At 41.4% G+C, this 21,023-nt stretch overlaps 3 protein-coding genes across 4 annotated transcripts in view; 2 read left to right on the forward strand and 1 right to left on the reverse strand.

The window, feature by feature from the left end:
• Positions 1 to 7,301: 7,301 nt before the first annotated feature.
• Positions 7,302 to 9,080, forward strand: LOC128297546 (uncharacterized). The gene is made up of 2 exons (XM_053033216.1): positions 7,302 to 7,611; positions 7,677 to 9,080. Exons 1-2 carry the CDS (start codon positions 7,433 to 7,435, stop codon positions 8,821 to 8,823), a joined length of 1,326 nt encoding a protein of 441 aa, XP_052889176.1. The 5' UTR covers positions 7,302 to 7,432; the 3' UTR covers positions 8,824 to 9,080.
• Positions 9,081 to 9,256: 176 nt separating this feature from the next.
• On the forward strand, positions 9,257 to 10,973 carry LOC128309491 (tubulin alpha-3 chain-like). Its single transcript, XM_053045900.1, has 6 exons — positions 9,257 to 9,271; positions 9,331 to 9,571; positions 9,635 to 10,055; positions 10,127 to 10,332; positions 10,417 to 10,622; positions 10,686 to 10,973. Exons 1-6 carry the CDS (start codon positions 9,257 to 9,259, stop codon positions 10,971 to 10,973), a joined length of 1,377 nt encoding a protein of 458 aa, XP_052901860.1.
• Positions 10,974 to 11,174: 201 nt separating this feature from the next.
• LOC128299310 (uncharacterized protein ZK1073.1) overlaps positions 11,175 to 21,023 on the reverse strand; it is a 37,684-nt gene continuing 27,835 nt past the window's right edge. For both annotated transcript variants that reach the window (XM_053035231.1, XM_053035230.1), the window contains exons 3-9: positions 18,900 to 18,950; positions 17,750 to 17,813; positions 17,511 to 17,628; positions 16,535 to 16,817; positions 13,796 to 13,908; positions 13,551 to 13,713; positions 11,175 to 13,464 (exon numbers count right to left, since the gene is read on the reverse strand). In XM_053035231.1, coding sequence (XP_052891191.1) covers positions 13,225 to 13,464; positions 13,551 to 13,713; positions 13,796 to 13,908; positions 16,535 to 16,817; positions 17,511 to 17,628; positions 17,750 to 17,813; positions 18,900 to 18,950 — 1,032 coding nt within the window. In that variant the 3' untranslated portion in view covers positions 11,175 to 13,224. The remainder of the gene's footprint in view (positions 13,465 to 13,550; positions 13,714 to 13,795; positions 13,909 to 16,534; positions 16,818 to 17,510; positions 17,629 to 17,749; positions 17,814 to 18,899; positions 18,951 to 21,023) is intronic.

Below are 21,023 nucleotides of genomic sequence, written 5' to 3' on the forward strand. Positions count from 1 at the left end.
CTGTATCGCTGGATAAATACACACCTCGCATAACGGAGATTTATCGTCCTTTTTGACAATGCTTGAATAAAATATTATCACACCGTCGCAACGACCGATCGCATACGATTAGGCGTTGAAACGCTTCGCACATACGGCGTTGTACTGTGCCGACCAAAAAAAAAACAACTCCCAAAAATCAAGCCCCATCCTCAGCTTTTACGCACACACGCACACAAACACCGAGCATTCCGTTCATAACCCTGGAAAATCCTGGCTTCGCAAGCCATCCAGCATTCCATTGTGTTGTTGTGGTACAATCGCAGCAAACGTGTTCCTTTTTCGCCGACGAAAAGAAAGTTGCGAGAAAAGGATGGACTCGTTTCGCAGATGAAAGCCTACCGAATGTTTCTTATCAGCACGTTTGGGAGCGCTCGGTTGTAAGAGATATGGGTGTCGTTTCGGTGTGAAAGGTGTGTAAAAGATAAAAATTTGATGGATCGTTCGTATGCCAATGTTTTCTTTTTTTTCCTTTTGAGCTTTTGGGACGTTTCGGTATCTTAATATCGAGGTGAAACGTGCCAAGGATAATGTCGGCTAGCGCTGAGGTCCGAACGTTACAATCACCTAATGGGAACGGACAAGAGAGCGGGCGGGATGTGAAAGAGCTTGTAATGGCAGATGATGATACATCCTTGATAAAGGTTTCCTTGATGAAGTTTTGTTTCGTTCCCAACGATCCGTTCCACCTGGACGCGTCACCTTTCCAGTGGATGGAGGCGCCCGGTACCTCAGCCGAAAGGATTGCTAAAAATGAATTATGCATTAAATTTACACCTTTTCCCGTCGCTTGGCCGGACCCCGGTTTTGTCTATTCCGGGTGATTCCGTTCTGTCCCGCACAGTTTCTCGGCAACACTGACCCTAGCGGGCGCCGAACTTCGATCGCATCTTCGTTCCCATTTTCACCGGTGCTCCATTATTAGGTCGATAAATATTTGGCCAACTATTCCAGACACAAACCCCACCACCTGGGATCGAGAATGGGGCTCGAAAAAAACCCCCATCACTGGCCGAACACACATCTCCGATATGCGGGCGTACACCAGGAAGGTGTAGGTATCATTTGAAGGAAATTAGAGAATCGATTAGGATGAACTTCGAAGGAACGCTGTGTGGAGTGTTACAGTCTGTGTGTGTATGTGTGTGTTTAACGAAGATTTAAGGCTGTTTGCTGTTTGAGAATGTGCGAGTGAGAGAAAGCCAAAGTGTAGCTGCTTCTTGAAGTAACTTTTTCCGCAAACATACGTGCGTTCCGGTTGATTAACGGATGCCCTCGAGAGTGTTTCTTCTTCGGAGGATCCGTCGGAGCGTCGGTCGGCTGCACGACCGGAAGAGTCGGTACGTGGTGGGGAGCCCCTTTTGCGAAAGGTAAATGTTTGCGCAGAAGTTTTACCCTCGACACGACCGACGCGGGAGACCATGTTTCTGATGATTGTTATTTAATTCTCATATATTAGCGTAACAGCCGGCTCAATAAGTTCATATTAAATCCGTGCTCGCTTTGTTCCGATCGGATTGTACATCAAACAGCTCATCGTGCGCTAGGTTTAATACGGTGGGTTGAAAATGGGCGGAGGAGATTTCATGGTTTCTTGTCTTAGTGTTTGAACTAATACACCGAAGGTAGTACAAAGAATCTGTCAAATCGCATAACTGAACCTTATCAAAACATGTAACTCGTAGCCAGATCTAACTGTCCAGCTACGCGAGAAACGTGGTGCTTAATTAATTGGAACCACTGAAAAGAAAACTTTAAAACAACTTCATTTTGCACAGAGCATAACAATGTAATAAAAGTACGGATGGACCCACCAAAATATTTGTTATTTGTTCTAAGGCTTCAGAGATAATCGTCTGTCTTTTTCGGACAATATTTAAATGTTTTTTTTTCCGTTTTTTGACTTTTTTGGCCCTCAAATTAGTATGTGATGTGTATGTGACATAACTAAAGCGTCAAAGTCTTCAATTTAGAACAAATTTTATTTTGTTTTGATTAATAAGTTGTTTACGGGCTACTTGAAACTTCAAAGGATTCTCATTTATCAAAAAGGTAACAAAAGGCTGGTAAAAAACTTCACGAAAGCACACAATAGATTCGATCGATTACTGTTTGAAATCCTTCAAACCAATAGTATAGTGCTATACTATTAGTTTTGAAGGATTAATAGTGCTATAAGCTAGCTTGGTGTAAATTCAAACATCTAAATCATTAAATAAGTTAAATCAATCATAAATACCGTGGTATAATCCTGGTCGTTCTTAAAAAAAATAAAACAAGATATGAAATGTAATCAGTCGATGAACAAATTAAACGCACTTCAACGCTTTCAATCACAGCCTTCCGGGCGCCCACAAGCAAACAAAAAGCGTTGCGGTTCATTAGCACCTTTTGCTGGTTTGATTTTTTATGTATGCTGATGATGAGTAACGTAAAACTAATAGCACATCAATTTGGAACAATTAGTCGTTAATGTTGACCGTGCTCATTTCAACCGGATCAATATCTGACTGAATGGGTTCAGTTGAAGGCCCAAACCACCGGCAAGCCTTTTGATGTTTCCTGCGTAATAATACGGCTTTAAATTTTAAACAATGTTGCTGATGTTTCATCACTTGCCGTTATGCGTAAAAAGTAATAACTAGAGATACCCTATGAAACGATCATTCAATCAATTAATCTTTTGTAGCTATCATTTTTACGTACCGTGTACTACTATATGGTTAACTAGTAATTTGTGAGTTTGTGTATCGGTTAGTGCAACGGCATTACGCCATTTTCCATCCATTCCAAAAGAATTCATAATTAGCTTAAATTGGATCAATGTATTGATGCAGGAGATTATGCTTTGCTTACTCTCTTGCCTAGGTAAAATGATTGATGGTTTAAAGTTGACCTTGCGCACTTCATAAATTAGTATAATAGTTTGTTTGAATTTATACTTTACGATTAGGAAAGCTGGCATGAATTTATGTGTTGTGTTTGTTTACACTTTGACAACACTACGAGCTAGCAGTATAAACGGACGCATCATGACAGATTAGGAACACTATAGAAATGAACCGAATGAACTACATGTAACATGAATTGAATGAACGATAGAATAAACAGTTGAAAATTGTAAGCCCGCAAGTAAGGACTTACCCACCACGGATAATTCACCTCATTGGCTACGCCGTGTCTTAGCACTCTACCAGTAGAAATTTCTTACAGTTATGAATAAGATGGTTCAGGTTCTAGAATGTGGAAAGGATAGAAAAAAAACCCTGTACATTCTACCTTAGCTTTAAAACAATCAACCAATTTATCTTACTTTTTTACTTATTCTCAATTCCTCTAGATTCTGGAATAGTTTATGAGAAAAAAATTATTTTCTGACGATTATTTTCCACATACAACCATTTCCTTCATGCACGCACCTTTCTTCACACAGCACATCAGCCACATGTTGATCTGTTGCGCTTCATTTCACAATCGGTGACCACAGGAATTACACTTCAATTAATTTCCCACGAGACCGACATGTCTCCCCATGTCAAAACCCGGTTGACGGTGAACTGTTCGACCAAAATCAAAATTAACGTGTACAACATGAGTAGGTACGAGTGACCGAACATCCGGAACGAGCTGTTGATCCGCCGCCCGTCCGAAGGGTGTAATCTAGCAACGAACCGTTATCCAGGCGTAACGGACAATCTTCCTTCCGGTCAGAGGGTGTGCATAAATCGCATCCCTTCACAGGTGTATCCATCCCGGTCGTCTATCAATGTACAACCGTACAGAGAAAAAACACACGCACACTACTGCCGGAACCGAGAGATTAGACATCATAAAGGGTGCATGATGGTCGTGCTGGGTTGGCTATGTGTTCGCCACACGGACAAATTGAACCGGAACGAACCCGCTTCCGGTTACCCGTACCCGGCCACCCGGAAGGAAGGAACAGAGTCGGGTATCTCAATTTCCGGGGCGCTCAATTGTCGAATCGTTCTGATCACCTGCGTGCCAATATTGTCGATTGTTGTGGTTCATGGATTTATGGTCGGCATTTAAGCTGCACCATAAATCATGCGACACGGAACGATGTCTCGGTTAACGTTCCACGGCGATGCTGGCTGCGTTAAGTGCGATAGGAACGCGATCGGATTTTTATTTTCCACGCCGGCCAATTTGAACCCCATTTTTTATGTCTGACGATTGTATGCGAGGTCGAAAAAAAGAGGCTCCAATACCGTCTAATCTTTAATGCCATGCCAATTCGGGTTATGCCTGGGTCTCTACTTTTTTTTTGTCGCGTCACAAATGAAGTGCTTGATGGTAAAAAGACATCAGCTGGTTGCATTGCACTATGGTTCGATAAAAAAGCAACGGAAAGGAAGGAGAAATAACTAACAGGCTCACCCAATTGCCCACCGTTCTCCAGCTATAGTGGATGGTATAAATCATATTAATATAAATTTATTACCGGTCAGTGGAGGATCAATCCCCTTGGAGGCCCAGGGCGGAATTATAGTTGGGGCCTCCAATTTTAAAAACGATGCAGGAGGGAAGGGGGACATTGAGGGGACTTGAAATGAGACAAGGCGAAAAGCGCAATAAGGGGTCTACTCCGCCTACCGTTTGATCCGCCGCTGGGCCGCCCCTAATCATCTTCTTCAAATGGTCCGCCAGGGCCATCACCATCTTCGAATACAATATCGGAACCGGCTATATCACCACCAACACCAGTTACCACTGTATCAGTACTCTTCTAAATGGAGGTACAATCATACGTGCGCCAACTTTGAGAAGCTGCATTTTACAACTACAGCATCCAAGGAACACTTTGCCATCGAATTGGTTCGCTCGCTGTGCTTCCGGGAGATTCACCATGCAACACTCAGTTATACTTCTTCGATCTTAACTTAGCTTAACAAAACACTCAAGCACCAGTAGTTGGTGCTGAAGTTAATCGATATTGTCCATCCTGCATTCTGGGTATTTATTACACGCAATCCACTAACACGGATGTTCAGTCATACGTATGAACGCATGTCTGTTCGCGATGAACTGCACCTTTGCCTCCTTTCACGTACACCAGGTATTGACCAGTGCCGGAACAACACACCGACTGCAGGTGAGATGGGTAATGTGTGTTTGTGACGATATCACCGGTAGCACGGAAAATACACGGGAGATTGTGCTGCATCATCGTGCTACAGGATCCTTAAGGTCAGTGTATGAGACCAACCTGATGATGCGTCCACTACAGTACCCGATCCTGTTTCCACGGGGTGAAGCCGGTTGGACTCATGGTATGTTTAAGATACACCGCCGAGGAAGACAGTCGAAACAATCGAGCAAGGGGCAAACACAGATAGTGGTGCGTCATCAATGAGAATGATCCCCAGATGGAGCCGAATGCAGAGGAAAATTCATCCAATCAAATTACTCCACGTGAATATGCCGCATATTGCATATCCTGGCGGGAGATCGCTCATTCTCTGACGCATTGTGAGGGGTAATCACCTGTCATACATTTTGCAATACAGAATGAGCGAGTTACTAAGTTGTGAATTTCGATTTTTTTGTTTATTTATTGTTTAGTATATTGTTTAACATTGTGTATCCCACTGTACGGTGAAAACCACTATACCGAAGCCGCGCACACAATTGTTTTCAGATTTCCGATACCAGTAGAGCATGTTTTTCACGAGGTGACATTTGCAGCTTGGGACAAATTTGCCCATCACTATTGCTATTGCATACTATCAAACACGTAAGAACGATCGCCAGTGCGAAGTATTCCTCATCTCTCGCTCAAACTTTCCATCGAGTGGTACGAAATTTCATACAAAACCAACTGTTTTCAGATTTGCGATACCAGGAAAGCATCCACGGAAGAGGTAGCACCTAGTACAGCAATTTTGCTCGAAATCCGCCGAAAGGTATGCAATTTTTAAACACTAACATTTTCCGTTGGTCGTGAAAAATTTCATCGAAAACTTCCAGTTTTCGAATGTATAGTACCAGGAGAGCATCCACGGAAGAGGTGACACCTGGTAATTTTGCCCGTCTAAAGGAATGCAATGTTTAAACACTAACTTTCCATACAAACCAGCTGTTTTCAGATTTCCGATACCAGGAGAGCATGTTTTTCAAGAGGTAACACCTGGTACCAGCCGAGTACCAGGATGTTGCACAACACATGTTGCACAACACATGTTGCGCAACATATGTTGCACAGCATCGGACATGCAACATATGTCGCGCAACATATGTTGCGCAACATCTTTCATGCAACATCTTACATGCAACATCTTACATGCAACAACTTGGGACTGCATCTACCAAGAAGCGCGTGATTTGTGCTTGCTCGGCTGATACCAGGTGTTACCTCTTGAAAAACATGCTCTCCTGGTATCGGAAATTTGAAAATAGCTGGTTTGTATGGAAAGTTGGTGTATAAACATTGCATACCTTTCGGCGCATTGCATTGCAAGTTGATTGCATACCTTACGGCGCAGTACCAGGAGCTACCTCTTCCGTGGATGCTCTCCTGGTACTATACATTCGGAAATCCTGGTGCAATTTCGTTTATACTTTAAAGTCACATATTTATAGACTAGCTTACTAGGCCCGTTTACAGGGCTACGCAACAGATCTCTGAGGTGTACGCAAGGGAGCTTTCTTTCCGAGACTTTGCTGGTGTTGTTAAATCATGGTTGAAGTACAACTCCCTAACACCGACAATGCCGTAGCAAAATTATAGGCACCCCTTTAAAAATTCCGCCCCGGGCCTCCAAGGGGATTGATCCTCCACTGCGCGACGTGTAACTACAACTACAGTCGTTTGGATAGAACTAAGGCTGATTTTTTTTTCTGTAATAACATTATTGATAGTTATATTCTGTTGTCTCGCTTTAAGAGTCAATTTCGATTAAAATGTTCGAACATTAATATTTCTCTGCTATATTTCGAAAGTTTATTTACGGTGTTGAAACTTTTTCATTAACATTAAACGTCATTAATTCTACGTGAACATTTCAATTCTTTTCTTAATAAATATTATTCCGATCTGCAGTTTATTTTAAATTTGAACTGAAGTAAAAGATAGGTGCGTTTATTTTTCACATGTAGGTGCCGCTAGCAGTCCTGTTTGTCTGTGGTAAAGATGAACTGTGGCTCATGGTTTGACAGCTTGCACAGATCTTCAAAACAAACCACCTAGCAAAACATTCGCAAACCATTGCAATCGGAAACAGATAAGCTGGCAGTTGTTCATTGCGCTTTGTGAATATACGAAAGAAGAACAAACAGAACGTGTTGGCTTATCACGCATTGCGGGTTTCATTTTTTCCATCCAGTTGTTCAAGTTGCTTCGCGTTTCCATTGGTGAATATCATACGAAATCATGGACCGCAAAGCAGCTTTTCTCACCAGCGAGCTGCCACGAAGAATTCTGCTTTACTGTCCGGAATTGGATGGCGAGGGATCGTTTTCGGGTGTAAAGCTAACAACACCTGACCATTTGGATGGTTTTATGTCGACAATCCACAAGTTATCGTTCAACTACGAAAGCAAGGACAGAAGGTAAGTGCTTTCATCGTGGGCTTAGTGATGGAAGAAAGCATTTAAAGAAACTTCTTAAATTTTAGTGACACGAGAATACTGAATCTGATGGTAAAAGTGATGAAGGGAAGTGATGAGTTCCGTGAATCATCCATGGGAAAGACACAGTTCACCAACGAAATCTACATCTACACGGAGGTGTTGCCCGTGTTCCAAGAGCTGCTGGACACGACCGAAAGCGGCCTGGCCGGAGGCTGGTGTCCGAAGGTGTATTACGGAGAAGCGGGCCACTTTCCAACGTACAGCGATCAGTATGAAACTATACTAGTGCTGGAAGACATTTCGCCATTCGGCTACAAAGCGGGACCCCGGTTGGATCTGGAGGAAGACCATCTGCGCCTGATGGCACGGCATATTGCATCGTTTCATGCGTGTACGTACGCGATGCGTATCCGAAAGGACGAGCGATTAGCAACCCTGATTGACGGAATTGTTCCGTTGGACTATGTGTCCGGTGATAAAACATTCACCAGTTACGATGTATTGCTAAGGCTGGGTGCAAACAGATTGTACAAGTATCTGGACACACACCCCGAACAGCTGGACAGCATTGGTTTCAAGGAAGACATCGAAAACATGCGTCGTCGTTACGAGGCCACTCCAATACGGTTGATGCAGGATTTACTACGCAAAGACGACGTATTCTCGGTCATTCTGCACGGTGACTATAACCGTAACAATGTGCTATTCCGGACGGATGCCAACGGTAAACCGATCGGATTGAAAATGTTCGATTTTCAGGAGAATCGTTTCGCAACCCCTGTGATCGACTTGACGTTCTTCATGTATATGAGCATGACGGAGAATCTGCGCGACAGATGTTGGGATGAGTTGGTGCTAGAATATCATACCACACTTTTCGATAGTCTCGCGGCAATTTTGAATGTATCGAAAGGAGACACTTTGCTAGATCCGTATCGTCTAGAACCTTTTCTGGAACATTTCAAGCAGCATGCAATATATGGAGTGATTATAACATTACACTTTCTACCATGGATGATGTGTCCGGAGGAGGAATGCGAACAGTTATCGTATCATTTTGCGCGAGATGTACACTCGACGGAGTTGGCCCACTGGACAATGGTTTGTGGTGGGGAAAAGGTAGACAAACGGTTAGTGGGTGTGCTGCGCCATGCTAGCCGTAAAGGATATTTTGATATAGTGAAACAGTAGAAAGGAACCTGGCGAAGATCGCAAAGTAAATTTAGTGCTCGATATGCACGTTCAACACAGGGAACCATGGTGGGTGGTGTAACTTTATTCTAATGATTAATTAACAGTTAAACTGAAGGTAAACCATATTATTGAAATTATAGGGATTCAAATCTCAAACGGATCCTTTGGCTCTAGAATCTTTTAGAAGCTAAAACTTTTATTCGCTAATGTAGAACTGCTTTTTGTACATTAGATTAAAGATAAGAAAGTATAAATACTACGAAATAAATTCTTATAACATAATGCTGCATCAAACATCATAGCAGTCGTTTATATATAAAAGCAAAAAACAAAACAGTTACAAAATTCTTTGTAAAGCAATGAGAAGATATTGAATCGAAAACTAAAACAAAATATTAAAACGTAAAAAAAGTTCAAATTTTAAACACAAATGGTACATAATACAGTAATAGTAATACTTGCTTTACACAAGGTGCAACCCAAATTAACAATATCTTTACTTAGCCACGGCGTAATCGGGAAACACTGTCCATCCACATCGGACAGGCCGGAATTCAAATGGGTGAAGCTATCTGGGCGCAGTACGGTTTGGAGCATGGCATTGGCAGGGACGGACAACGGATAGGAATCGAAAAGGACGGTAAGGACGCTTCGTTCACCGAATGTCCCACATTCTACTCGGATAACGGTGAAGGACGCTATGTACCGAGGGCTATATTTATCGACACCGAACCAATGGTGATAGGTATGCATACGAGAACAACTAGCTTTTGAGGGTTTTATCTCCATTTACCTTTGACACACACAGATCAACTACAAACAGCCGACATAGGTGAACTGTTTAATCCGGAGTATCTGATACGCGGTAAGGAAGATGCCGCCAACAACTATGCCCGTGGGTACTACACACTATCGCACACTACGCTGACCGGAGCGATGGAAGCCGTGCGACAGATTGCGGAAGATGCGGACAACTTGCAGGGCATGATTTTATATCACTCGTGCGGTGGCGGTACCGGGTCGGGAGTTGCGGCCCATCTGCTCCAGGAGTTTGCGGAGGAGTTCCCGCGAAAGTGTCGCCTATCGTTCTCGGTGTATCCTTCGCCGTATCTCTGCACAAGCGTAGTCGAACCGTACAATACTGTGTTTGTGACACACCGGACGATGAGCTGTATGGAGTGTGCGTTTTTGATGGACAATCAAGCGATTTACAACATTTGCAGCGCAAGGTAGGATAAGAATTGAGGGTTGATTAATATGAAGTGCATTGATTTTGTGTTTATTTCGATTCCAATTGTAGGTTGTCGATTGTAAGACCTAGTTATGCGAACTTGAACCAGCTCATCAGCCAGGTTGTGTCGGGAGTGACGGCTTCATTGCGTTTTGGAGGAGATCTTAATGTAGACATGAGCGAATTTCAAACCAATCTGGTCCCATATCCCAGGCTACATTTCCCGGTGATATCATTTGCTCCTATTATTTCCTGCGAAAATGTGAATCACGAAAGTAAGCTACATAATAACGCACGGGATGCTGAGTTGCCCGAATTTCATAAATGCATTTCCTGTGAAATCTGCTTTTCCGTTCTAGAACTTGACATTGGAGCGCTAACGAAACAATTGTTTCAACTGGACTCGCAGATGGTGCGATGTGGACTGGCGGGATGTGACAAATACATGGCATGCTGTTTGCTCTATCGCGGCCACATACTTCCGAAAGACATAAATGAAGCCATTGCAAGCATCAAGGCCACACGCAGTGTACAGTTCGTCGATTGGTGTCCCACAGGGTTCAAGGTTAGACGTGGTAAGTAACGGGCAGATTTCGAGTCCAACTAACGCAACCACCGCTCGTTACAGATCGGTATCAATTCCATGGCCCCGAAAATGGCACCCAGCGGTGACCTAGCGCCCGTACGACGGTCCGTAACGATGCTCGCCTCCCGGAAGGCCATTTCGGACGCGTGGAGCAACATTGACGAGAAGTTCGACATGATGTACCGGAAGCGTGCGTTCGTCCACTGGTACCTCGGCGAGGGTATGGAGCTGTACGAGTTTAACGAAGCCCGAGAAAATCTCGCCAGTCTCGAGATGGACTATCGCGAGGCAGGCCAAACAGGTTCGTTTGTGTTGGGCTGGAACGCTTGAAGGGTTTCGATTATTTTATATTCTCTCCGTTTGGTACCCTTTTGCAGACACACAGAATGACATCGCGGAATATTAGCTTGCCCGTCCGCGCTCCCGAATGAAACAACAAACAACGCATGGTCACACACATTTTCGTCAACTATATTCACTAAGTAAGATGCTAATATTTGCATTTAGAAGGTTTGGCTTAACGCGCTCGCATGTTATGGTTTGCAATGATTATTGGTTTTAATTAGCAGAACATGGATTTTTGCTTTTGTTTTTTTTTTTTGAGGATTGTATCCTCGTTACACGATCGGTGCTGGTATTCATCGATTTTTATCCATCCTTGGATGTGAATCATCCCTCATCTACATATAACTTCGCCAAACAGCATCAAACTCCGCGTATGAATTTAGCTGTTTAGCTGGTGCTTTTACCTCTTTTTTTTAGTCACACATAATTTGTTTTCGTTTTCAATTTTTAAACCATTAGCCGAATCATTTAAACTTAGATCCAATAGAACACATGGTTGCTAGTGCTTCCTCTAGTGTTACTGTCTCCCGATCACGCTTTGCAACGTGAACGATCGTAAAATGAAGCTGTATTCCCTTCGTTCGCTGCTCTCTTTACGAGGAACGTCTAACGTCAACGTCAGCCCGTTTTTCCTAAAAGGGAGAATTCATTTTTTTTACGAGTGTTTGTCTATAAATTTGCGTTCCCGGCGCAATTTCTTTGTTTTTGCATTCTTTTCTACCTTTCCCAACCAAGCGTCAGCACTTTGTTTCGAATAGAGCTACTACCGGTTTGTTTGTGGTTTGTTCGTTAATATTTCCGTCCTTTGTCTAAACTTTTACGCATCAAACACTGTTGGCATATTTTGTTATTTTGTGTTGGCTTTTGAATCACTGTTTTTTACTCTCTCTCTCTCTCTCTCTCTCTCCCTTTTCTGTTTGTCTGCTATGTTTTCATTTTCTCCTTCTTTCCATTTGGCTTCGTTTTTTATTTGTTTTGTTGCTTATTTTCTTATGACATCAAGGAATACTTAGAAAGACTTTTATGCGTTCTATCTTCTTTCGGCTGCGTGAGTGTTTGCTCCGTTTGCTGTCTTTGTTATGTGCTGTAGATTTCTCCTTTTTTTGCATTGCCACAGTCATCGTATCATTCAAGGTACAAAAATAAGAGACAAAATATAGGCTTCATGTATATATTTTTGTGTATAGTTTAATGTTTTTTTTGGTAGATTTTCGCTTCCTTCTCTGTCCTTTTATCCTTCTTATTATGTTATGAAGATGAAACGTTTCAACGATGGTTCCGTTCGCTACTTACTATATGTTACGAGTTATTATACCATTTTCCTTTCTTCTCTGTTACTGCATTCTCTTCCACTCTTCCGTTCTTTCTCACTTCCGCTCTCTCTTTCTTTATCTCTCTCTTCTACGATCAAACGTGGCCCCTAGAGTGGCCCATTTTTAAATAGTTGTATATATACTTCTGCTGTATAGTAAGTTTGTTTACGAGTGTGTGAGTGTATATATAGGCTCTAGAAATCATACAAATCGTTACGTACGAATATATCGCTATCAAATTGAAGCAGCATCAGTAGCCACGTAGAAGTGAATTGCTCGCCTGGATGATTCTGAAAACTAGCGCTACGGGCAATGCGCACGCTATGCACGCAAAGACTTCAACCCGACATAAAGCCTTACAAGATATTGCTATGTTTTCACTACAGTTGAAATTGTGCCATGAGAGCGTTTTGGGTTTACGATGCACTGTTTATATTTTGTTTTGTTTCGATTACAATAAAGCAAGCCACAGTGTTGTTTTTAACGATTTGTTTTGGTTCTGAGGTTACAAAGGTCCTTTGACTGTTTGTGGTCTACATTTATAGATAAAAAACATTTTCCCAGGGAGTAGTGTATGTGTTTTATGCGCTAATCGTTTGGTGGTTTCATATACTTTCTCTACGTTAGGTTTTTTCTTGTTGTGGGAAGTAGATATTGTTTTATGTCTAGTTTTTGTTGTTTGTTTGTTTAAAAATGGTGGTTTTGTTTTGTTTTGTTGTAGAAAATTCGAACTTTTTAGCGAAACTGATATCGTTTGCCGCGTGTTATTGCGATCACGCCTCCACTTACGCAACACTATCGAGTGGCCACAGGAAATAGTGAACCGTAGCAAAAGACAAAGTCCGTCCTCACTCGTCTTCCGCTCCGTCCGGCTCCTCTTCGTCTATTTCTGCACCGGCGTTACTCGACCGTATCAGCTCGTTCTATTTCTTGATCGGTGGTAACTGCTCGTTGATCGTAACGCTTAGTCGTCGAATGTTGGGCTTATCGTAGTCCTCCATGGACATGCCACGGGACAGACGTCTCGCACCGGTCGATCCTTCGGTTGAACCGCCGGAGCTGGTCGAGAACGCACGGTTCCGATCGACACCGGGCATCGCCACCGAGGTTAGCAAACCCTGGCCCTTGCAGAACAGCAGAATGGACTGAGCCACTTTGGCGGGCTGTTGATGAAAAGGCAAGAGTAGTTGAAAACATCGATCACTGCGGAATGTCCGGGTGTGTTCAGTGTGTTCCGTAAAATACTTACAGCATCGGCCAACACGTCGCCAGCTCGTTCCACCTTGAGCAGTGTGACCTTCTCCTTGTTCAGATCCTTGTACAGCTTCTCGACGACACTAGCGTACGGGCTCATAATACCAGTGATCAGCAGCAAATCAACCTTACAGTTCTTCAGAGGTAAATCTTTGCGTCTAGATGTTTGAAAAACAAACAAACAACATCATACATAATGGCAGTAGCGATCGCGGTTTTGGTGTACTGTAGTCTACTCACGACATAAATGCTTTGACGTATTGCTTTAGATTTTTGCTGTTCAGCGAGCTGTGCAGGCGGCTCTGGAACTCGGACACAATCTTCTCCTTGTCCGGATTGTCACCCACCAGTTGCTGTTGGGCATCAGGGTCAGGTACGGTTGTTGGACGGAAGAGCAAGGGTACAGAACAGAAAGCATTAGAACGGATGCGTTTTGATAACGCTTTATAAACACTCGCAAAAGACCGAGTGATGAACTACGGAGGCGCTAAAGGACAGCGGGGTTGTGTAAGGAACGGATAGAATTAATACAATGCTACGCTGCAGCTAACAGCTAACACAACATCTAACATACGGCTCCAACGATTCCATTCGCGAGCTACCGTTCCAACACAGGCCAACGCTTAACAACGTTCTTGAGGTGAGCTATTCTTGGCAAGTTTAATTGCGGTTTGAAGAATACTGGCTCAATCTAACAGAAGCTTACAGTTGGAATGAAAGCGGGTTCTAAAGAAACCTCTTCGAATTTATTACGGAAATGTTTTTTTAAACTATTTATTCAACTATTCTAATGTAGTTTCTGTAATCTAACTGCTTTTAATGTTTTTTTTTTAGATAATGTGAGATGATTTTATAATTCATAATATTTAATTTTATGAATCACAACATACATTAAGCATAATATGTCAACATTTTCGTTTAGTTGATTCATTATCCAACATACTTAACTTTTCGTACAATTAATGTCACAGATGAGTATGTTTAGTGGTACCGATAACAAAACATTAATTGAAACAGTTTTTTTTCTTTTAAGTTGTTTTAGTACACCACATTCGTTGTGTGTAAAACATTAGTAAATGTTAGTAATCCTTTCGTTTACATTCAATTAAAACAGCCCTTATGTTAGTGATAGTAAAGATCATAATTCCATTTTAATTTCTATGCACTCTTAACCAACTACAAACATCATTCTTCAGCGTACATACAACTCTACCTCAACAACTGAAACAACATCAAACAATGAAACCAAACAGCCATTAAACCATCCAATGCTTCTAACAAGTTGTGCATTATTACAAAGTGTGTGTGTTTTTTTTCTTTTAATTTTGATGTGGCGTACCACATAAACAAACGGAATGGTCAGCCACGCAAAGCGAGAAAATTAAACACCTCCTAGCGAGTCTTGCCAGCCCGTTTAGTCGGAACTAGAAAGCTTAACAACGGTAACAAGAACATAAAACAGTACTAATGTACGAGCTAATACAACAGGATACACTAAATACCTCGGAGAAAACCTGCGTGATAGCAGTTTGGTTTTATTTTGGTTGTGGTTGGTTGGCAGAAACAGAAATTGTGTTGCAGGATGCAGTTGTCGTGGGTTGCATATTTAGATGGATCGTTGCAGAAGGAGTTTTTTGTTGTTGTTTTTGTAGTGTTGATTATTATTTCGAGGTAGCGATGTGTTTCGTTGTTATTTTAACATTTTAATTGCGATTGGTTCGTTTGAAGGCATGACGCGAGCAGAGTGGAAGTGTTTTCCAAAACAATAAGACCGGTTTAATGGTGAATTGTGTTGTGTTGTAACGACAAGAAACAAACGATGGTACATGTGTTTTTATTAAACCATATCGCGGCATGTATGTTTATCGCCAACAAATCGCAACGTAAGAAAACAATCGCAACGGAAAAGGATGCGGTTGAACCGATAAGGATGTATTTGTCGCAACCGTAGGCAAAGTATTGAATCGATAAAGTAGAAGGCGAAAAGAACGTAGTGAAAAGAGAAAAAGAAAACAATTACGTTAAATGCATATTTGTTTTTTTTAAATGATTTATGATAGATTGAATGATGGTGCGAAATTAACTGATTGATGATGTGTTGCTTAATGAGAGTAATGACAATAAAGATGAACATTTTTGCTTTCCTAGAACTAATTTTAATATTTAAGAGTGGCAAATACTGTGTTCTTATTATGTTGAAACAAGTTCAAGCTGTAATTCGATTCTTCAATTTGCAAGGATGGTGAGAAAACACTATTAAATAAAATCAATTTGTCAGACTCACTCAAAAAAGGTATACTTGCAATAAGTTTCTTTCACTCATTGTAAATGACGTGACTAGTAGAATACTATACTATTTTCCTATTTGGTTGTTCAATTATCGATTGCTATAAACTACTAATCATTCTTAAGATACTTGTTTTGGGTTTGAATAATGATTAATGATGATTTTTCAAAAACATTTAAAATGCATTCAAGAAAATTAAACAAAAGATTGTCGATAGCATGGAAAAGGATTGATTTGATTCGGAATTTCCAGGGATTTTTTAACAGGAACATTTGTGAAAGGAATTTTTGTTGTTGTAATTTAACGGGTGCAATATAACACTGGACATTTAGATTAAAAACAAACGCAACGAAACGAGTGCCTCTGAATGTACGAGACATCAGCGTTCCCTGCGGCATCTATAGTATAAACATCGAAAGCCAATTAAACGGGAAGGAAATAGTTTAAAAAACGTTTTACGAAAAGTGTTCTGATGTAAAACTAGTTCGTGCTCGACGACACCAATAAAACTAACGGTCCTGTAAAGGCGCCAGGAAAGGTTGGGGTAGGTAAGGGAACAAGTAGTAACCCTTTTCGTTGTTGTACGTGTTTCTTGAAGTAAAAAAATCCCGCCGATCCCTCTTTGTCTTTCCCTCTTGTCCCCTCCCATAACATTCCCATAACTCCCTCACACGCAACTGTCCAATACTTACGTAGCCAAACTTGTGATACAGCAGGAAATCCTCGGCCGATTGGCCAACTTCGTCACCCTTCCACGAGATAAACTTCGTCTTGAACACGTCCAGTACGGACGCGGCCGAACCGGTTACGTTGATCAGTATGAGCCCGAGGCACCGGGATGGATGGGCGAGTCCGAAACGGGCCAGTACGTTTGCACCCGCACCCTCACCGATACCGATCACGTACTTCACGTGCAGGAAGTCAAGCACCGTGACCAACTCTTCGCCCAACAGCTGCAGCGTAGGAAACTGGAACCTGGCGCAGAATGCAATGAGACGACATGCCATTAAAGTCAGTTCAAGTTCGAGTCAGTCACCGGTGGTTGTCATTTATGGTAGCGTTTTACGAGAGTTTTACGGTAATTGTTTGATACGAAACTACAGCATAAAATGGTGTAAAGAAAGTTTTGGTGCTGTGGCCTAACTCACTGCAGCAATGAGTTACAAAAACTTTCGGCTACTTAGTGAAAATATTATTCTTTTTATCTTGTATCTGTGCATAATATTGCTAAAGCTATTAAATCCAATATAACTACGGGTTAAAAGTTGTCGTTCTCATGTTTCTTGCACCTTTTCGTATCTTTTCCAACTCTTACCTAAATCCTCATAAAAACAAATGACATACAATCCATAAATATAATGCTTTCTAGTTAAGTTATCAAGTAGCCATTTAGCAGCGTGTTTCCTATAGTACACCATACTCAAATGAGATCCGTTAATTAATGTATGACCTGAACTGCTTCGAACACATGTTTGCTCGATGAAAAGGAGACGCCCGGTACTTTGTACAATCCCCTTTAATCATCCACACGAATCAAACATATTCATTTCTGCAACTAACGGTGGCACACCACCGCAAAGGTAACAAAGCAATAAGTTTCGTCCTAATTTGTAATCTCTTCATTTCCCACACTGCGCATCGATTCCAGTTTCCGGAGGCAATACTTACGAGTCGGCCAAATTGGGCGCATTATCCGCATGCCCGGGTACATCGATGTGGATGAAGCACGACCGTTCTTTGATTTCAATCATGCACGCACTGTTGACGAACTCTTCGAACGAAGAATCTGCCAGAACCGAGTACAATCGCCGTCCATGGGTGGTAGAGAACAAAGAAAGCACACCACGAATACATTAATATCGGTGAATGGTTTCTACATCCTTTGAAGGCAGTGGTGGTCTACTTACGGTTCGTGCCGAGATCATGCACGGTAAGGAAGACGGCTCGCTTTTCCTGTTGTGAAAGATCGCCCTGGGGAACAGGAAAGGTACAGAATCGTGGATTTCCATTAGTGATTGTTGGGGAAGGACGCCAAGACGCGTCGGAGATAAAGCCGATGTTTTCTGATCGAAATGGCTTCGGAAATGGAATGAAATATGAGTGCGAAAACACGACCCAAGGGAAGTGGAAAGTTCCCTCGACCAAGTTTATTCATTTCAGAAGCTCTTCAACCTTGTCGCGCACAGCTTTTCTTCCCTTTTCCCTGCATTTTTGTTTATTCATTCCTTGCGATAGTGCTCTAATTTAAGCGTAACGTGTACAATCGGTAGTGGCCAGCAAGGGAACGGTGCAACCGCCAAAACAACGCCTTCTGAAGGAAGTTCCCGAATAGGAAAGAGAGACAGGAAAAACCGGATCCAAAGCAATAAGATCACTCAACTGGTGTAGGAAAGTTTTCGTATGCGAGCAGGAAAAGTTTTCCCTGCGAAATGATAATGGCAATATGATGCTGGAAATAAGATGGAAGCATTAGCAGGTTGGGTTTGGGAAACCGTTTTCTTGACCTGTGAAAGTTTTGTTGTAGCGTTTGCTTTACTCCGACGTCATCGATGTCAGTAGGAGAACACCTCCTTTGGTGAGGTGAAATGTTTGTTTTGGATTCAGTTTTCCTGTTATTTCCATTCGATTTGGTTTTGTTCACTTTACCGAGCGGTTGAACAACAGAATGAGAAGCTAAAGGGTGCAAATATGTAGGATGTTTATTAATGTTGTTTTTGTCACACCCTAATCAACGTAAAATGTAAACATTATTATGACGTAGCTCAAAATAAAACTAATCAATAACTAAATTCCGTACACTAAATGACCACTAACCAGCATTAATTTCTTCAGGGAAATGTACAAAAAATTACAAACAGTTATAATCGTTCTAATTCACATTTCATCGGTTCAACAGGGCCGATCGTATTACATGACATGATCTAACAGATCTAATGAACTGATGATTTAAAAGAGAACGATATTTTCAAAGTTAACCTTAGTATTTTTAGCTATGTAACTAACTTGTTACGGTACTTTATTTAAAAGATTTTTAATGTGAAGAAACATTTTTCTTACCTGCACTGTGACGATGATTTCACCACTTTTCTCCGTATTAACTGCATAGCGCTGTGAAAGAGAAAATAGTACAAACAGATTATTAGTATTGATTATTTAAACATGATCAGGCTGCACGCAGTACACGATACTGATGACAGCAATTTATTTTTTGCACAGAGCTATCAAATCCCGGCAGTGTCAATTCATTAAACGCCATCAATCATTACACTACGTATCTCAATAATCTAAACGAAAGACAAATTATCTTATCACACGATGGAAAAGCGATAATGAGGACGTATATTGATGCAACGAGTGCAATCAATATCGCATCAACAAGCAAATGCATGTCGATCGCGATAAAAAGAACATCTCCCTTTCCGAAACCATACCAAACCGATAGCATTCGGAGGAAGAGAGTTCGTGTATCAATGATGTAATAATATTGCAATCTGTTGGTGCTTATCGTGCAATATCTTAAATGCTGATTGCTTGCATTGGTAACGACTAACAGGACGGGGGAAGGAAAAATGATCCCAACTCTGAACGAAAGTGCCGTGATCAAACTATTAAGCTCAATATCACAGTACCAAACACAACATACAATGGAAGATTTTAATAGCTCTCGGTGCACGAGTGGATATTTTGCTTTAGCTTCGATTTCAATGTATATATTTGTTTGCCAAAATGGCTGAACAAAATACATTATTTACATATTATGCAATCTCCTCGGTGTTAGTAAACCTTGATTATCCACCATCTTATAATCTGGCCTTGCACGTGGAGAACTGAAGCTTTCTAACATGTAAAAAAAATTGTAAAATGTATATATGCAGTAATGCAATTAATTACTTGTAAGCAAACCCAGTTCGTTATACAACCCATTTTCACCGTGTGCTATAATCTCACTGAATATTGCAAATTTTGATAAATTTATTTTATTTGTATTTTTAAAAGAAACCTTAATTCATAAACTTTTACCACAAATTGCAGCTTGAACGGGGAAACAATAGAATCCAACACATACCATGCATATTTTCTTGTACTCTAGAAAAATATGTTTACAAAATTATGTTTCTAACTGGAACATTAAAACAAACAATATTGCAATATTAGGATGGAATGAATTATGTTAGCCTGGTTTAGCTCATCAACAAGCTTTCTACAATTTACTGAAAACACAACTATCACCAGTTTCAAATCTAAACAAATATCTGTGTACTATTTTCGCTTCTTATAGTTGAGAAAATTTGTAGATAAGCTATGTTTTATTTTTATGATTATAACTTTGATATGACTTTGATCATATATATTGACCTACTGTCTGGATCTGCCTTTTTTTTTATATTCCAATACCGGGCTCCAAACGGTAAAATATACTTTGAAACATAATATACTACTTTGTATCTATGAGTACTGGTGATGTATGGTTAGTTAGGATCGTAACAAACGCACACCCATACACGGTTACCTGGAAGTTGTGAACGGAAAATGCGAATAATACGATTCCATTAGCCAGCGAGAACGTATCAATTCCTTCGCAAAACAAAATCCACCCTATATCACCTTGTCAAAATGGTAGTCTATTGTAAATTTATGAAAACTTTACCATTACGCGCATTAGTCTTCCGGTGCGGAACCACAGAAACCTCACCGTTTCCATTTTGGACTCAACGGTACGGCGAAGGATGAATAATCCATGAACTGAATCAACCGAATTCATCGGTACGGAACCTTACACCGTTCAAGAGAATATCGTGAAAGCATGTCAGAGCTTTCCCGGCGTGTGCGAAAGGGAAAGCTCCCTTTGAATGGATTGTTTCATTTGCATTGAAAACTCGATCGTCTGTAAAAGAAACCATCCACCCATTCACTCTCCGCTTCTTGGAACGCTCCCGTTCATCCCGTTCATCCCTTACATCCTCGACCACAACACAACAGTACCAGTAAGCATTGTAACATATTTTTCCCATTTACCCGGCGTCCCATTTGGCAGCATAAACATAAATCGAAAGCTGTGTTCCGATACACGTGCAGAACCGCGCGGGCACCACCTGTCGGTCGCTGTCCACTCCGTGATCCCGGGTACCGGCTACGCCTCTGGCCGACCTGCAATTTGCGGGCCTGTGTTGCAGGAATGTT

The sequence above is a fragment of the Anopheles moucheti genome, chromosome 2 (assembly GCF_943734755.1).
Source record: "Anopheles moucheti chromosome 2, idAnoMoucSN_F20_07, whole genome shotgun sequence".
Taxonomy (NCBI): domain Eukaryota; kingdom Metazoa; phylum Arthropoda; class Insecta; order Diptera; family Culicidae; genus Anopheles; species Anopheles moucheti.

Bases quoted from the DNA above. Each gene is read 5' to 3' on its own strand.
- LOC128297546 (XM_053033216.1), top strand. From the start codon at position 7,433: ATGGACCGCAAAGCAGCTTTTCTCACCAGCGAGCTGCCACGAAGAATT. The intron at 7,612-7,676 runs GTAAGTGCTTTC...CTTAAATTTTAG, and splicing joins TACGAAAGCAAGGACAGAAG to TGACACGAGAATACTGAATC.
- LOC128309491 (XM_053045900.1), top strand. The intron at 9,572-9,634 runs GTATGCATACGA...TGACACACACAG, and splicing joins CACCGAACCAATGGTGATAG to ATCAACTACAAACAGCCGAC. The intron at 10,333-10,416 runs GTAAGCTACATA...TTTCCGTTCTAG, and splicing joins CGAAAATGTGAATCACGAAA to AACTTGACATTGGAGCGCTA.